This window comes from Colobus angolensis, unplaced genomic scaffold, assembly GCF_000951035.1.
Source record: "Colobus angolensis palliatus isolate OR3802 unplaced genomic scaffold, Cang.pa_1.0 Scaffold8, whole genome shotgun sequence".
In the NCBI taxonomy this organism is placed as follows: Eukaryota; Metazoa; Chordata; class Mammalia; order Primates; family Cercopithecidae; genus Colobus; species Colobus angolensis.
In genome coordinates this window covers 16535693-16538578 of record NW_012121820.1, presented here as the reverse complement: position 1 = coordinate 16538578, position 2886 = coordinate 16535693, and the positions used below count along the sequence as shown (strand labels likewise).

The window sequence follows — 2886 nt, the reverse complement described above, 5'->3', positions numbered from 1 at the left end:
AAAAAAAAAAAATAAATAAATAAATAAATAAATAAATAAAATTGTCGGTTGTGGTGGTGCATACTGGTAGTCCCAGCTACTTGGGAGGCTAAGATGGGAGGATCACTTGAGTCCAGGCATTTGAGTTTACAATGAGGCATGATCATTCCACTGTACTCCAGCCTGGGCAACAGAATGAGACCCTGTCTCTAAAAAAAAAGAAAGCAAGAAGCTAAGAATAATAGTAGCTGACACTACCAAGGCCAGCCTGCGTGCCCAGCACTGTGCCAAGTGTCTATAAATGTCCCAGGGCAGAGCCTTTGTTTTTGGCATGGAGTCATGATTAAATGGTAACTACCACCAGTGTGGTTACTGTCAGAGCCTAGCCGGAAGAGGCACATGGTAGGTATGGAGGTAAGCTGAGGTTTAACGCTGGAACTCTTTTGCTATGGGAAGTCCAGAAATGACACTTGCTGTGCCAAGGAAGAGATCTGACTTGGTCCCTGGTCTGCTGTAGGGAACAAGATCCTGGAGACTCTGCTGCAGAGTGTGGGAAGAAATCACTAGAACTCCTGCTTACCCCTGCTGCCTGCTCATGATGTCTTGGAGCAGCTTGCGGGCAGACAGCTGGCCCAGCACCTTCCGGTAGCTGTTGGTGAAGATGGCATCTGCATACCGCCGCATCCTGTGCAGAAGGAGTCAGGGGTCAGAGGGCGGGTGGAGGCCAGGCGAGAGGACAGTCACGGCTGCATTCACCATGTCTCTGCAAGATCCTTCTGTTGCCATCTGTCCCACTCACCCCAAGAGAGACTCAGACCCCTCTGAGTGACCTCTGTGAAGCAGTGTCTGCCTCCTCTCCAAGGACGGGCAGTGGATGCTACCTGGAGACATAGCCGGGGCCCAGCTGATGGGCTGAGTCTGCATTCACTAACACCTGCCCCATGGCAGGGATGGCTTGGGAGTGGTGGGAACTTTCCCCAGGGGCTGCTTACCTGAGAGTCAAAGGGGGAGGTGGGGAGCAGTGGGAGCTGCTGCTGAGGGTGAGGATCACAAAGAAGAACACCCAGAGTGGCATCCTTCACCCGGGGCGGCACCTGCAGAGGGACAGGAGAGGAAGGTCAGGTGTAGCCACAGCCATCGGGACGGCCTTTACTGGCCCAGCCCTGGGCTTGACTGCATGGCAAGCCTTGGTCCTTGATTTTTGGAAACTGTGGGATGGGAAAAAGAACCCAGACTCTGGAAGTCAGACAGACCCGGGTTCACATTCTGCCTCTGCCAGCCACCCGCTCTGACTTCACTTTCTTCATCTGTAGAATGGGTGTGATGGAGCTACCCTGCCAACCACGTAGTGTTGAACTGAAAGCCAGTGACGGTAGAGAAATTTCCCCTTGCCATAAGGCATTAGAAGTGGGATTTGGGGCCAGGCAGGGTGGCTCATGCCTGTAATCCCAGCACTTTGGGAGGCTGAGGTGGGCAGATCACCTGAGGCCAGGAGTTTGAGACCAGCTTGGCCAACCTGGTGAAACCCTGTCTCTACTAAAATTACAAAAATAAGACAAGAGTGGTGGCATGTGCCTGTAATCCCAGCTACTCGGGAGGCTGAGGCACGAGAATCCCTTGAACCCGGGAGGCGCAGGTTGCAGTGAGCCAAGATCATGCCATGCACTCCACGCTGGGTGACAAAGTGAGACCCTGTTTCAAAAAAAAAAAAAAAAATTAAATGAATAAAATAAAATGGGATCCCTTAGCAAGGAATGGGGAAGGTCAAAGAACCTTCTCTCAATGCCCCCTCATTCAACCCCATCCAGTGTGGCAGTGACGGCAGGCAGCAAGGGTAACTGCTCAGCTCTGAGTCAGACAAACTGGAAATTCAAATCCTAGCTCTGCTGTCATTAGCTGTGTGTCCCGGGACAAGTGGCTTCACCTCTCTGAGCCTTATTTTCCCTGGCCATAAAACCAAAATGGTAACTAGACCTCCTACTTTGGCTCCTGTAAGGATCTGGTGAGGTGAGGTGCCTGAACCAATAGGGAATTCTCTAGAAACCTTTGCTGTGGCTACCTAAGACTGACCCTCTGAGAGGGCAGGCTCTTCCTGTTTTAATTTTGTTTGGAGTTGGAGAGAGGGGAGAAGGGCTCTAAGTCTTGCTCCAGACGCTTAGATTTCGCTGAAGGGTTTTAGTCCTGGAAGAGACCGAAGAGCCGGGTGAGCCAGCGTGGCACAGTCGTCTCATAGGTCCTGTAACTACCCTTAATTTGGGCCTGCGGACACCATGCCCTGCAATTAGGGGAAGAACAGCCAGCAGGGGACAGAGCTCGCCCCTGCACAAATGCCACTGTGTCGGCCCAGACCTGCCTGAGCATGGAAACACGGCTGCCATCGGGGGACTTGGCCCCCTAGGAATTCGGTCCTCCCATCTCCATGGGTTTCTCCCTCTCAGCAGGATGTCTCCTCCATGGGGGTATAGCTCCATCCAGGGGCCCAGCCAGTCCTGGAGATGGCCAGCACCCCCACCTTTCCCATGATCTCCCAACATGGCTTCCTTCCCTCCCGCTCCTGGGTCCTGCTGAGGAGTTCTAGCAGGCAGGGCCAGCGCTAGCAGAACCCAGCTTGTTCTCCTGGCCCTCTCAGGGTATCACCCTCCTTTCTGAAGGCACTGAAATCTCCTCTAACCCAGGGATGCCTTGGGCCCCCAGGCAGCACTCACAGGGACTACTCATTGCAACCTGAGACCCTGTGCCTGCAGAGCTGGAGTGAGCAGCAGCCCAGGCCTCAGTGGTCAGTCCCTCCCTCCCTGACACAAGCATCCCCCCCGCCCCCCAGCCCCGATCGCACACTGGCTGTCCTCCACTTCCTGCTCTGCTCGAGTGAGCACTGGCTGCCAGCGAATGACAGGGAGCTCACTACCC

General features: G+C 54.0%; 1 protein-coding gene across 1 annotated transcript in view; it reads right to left on the bottom strand.

The window, feature by feature from the left end:
• GHRH (growth hormone releasing hormone) overlaps window positions 1–1055 on the bottom strand; it is a 6353-nt gene extending 5298 nt beyond the window's left edge. The window contains exons 1-2 of the mRNA XM_011929085.1: window positions 972–1055; window positions 560–664 (exon numbers count right to left, since the gene is read on the bottom strand). Of these exons, the coding sequence (XP_011784475.1) occupies window positions 560–664; window positions 972–1054 (188 nt within the window). The 5' untranslated portion in view covers window position 1055. The remainder of the gene's footprint in view (window positions 1–559; window positions 665–971) is intronic.
• Between the last annotated feature and the right edge of the window lie 1831 nt (window positions 1056–2886).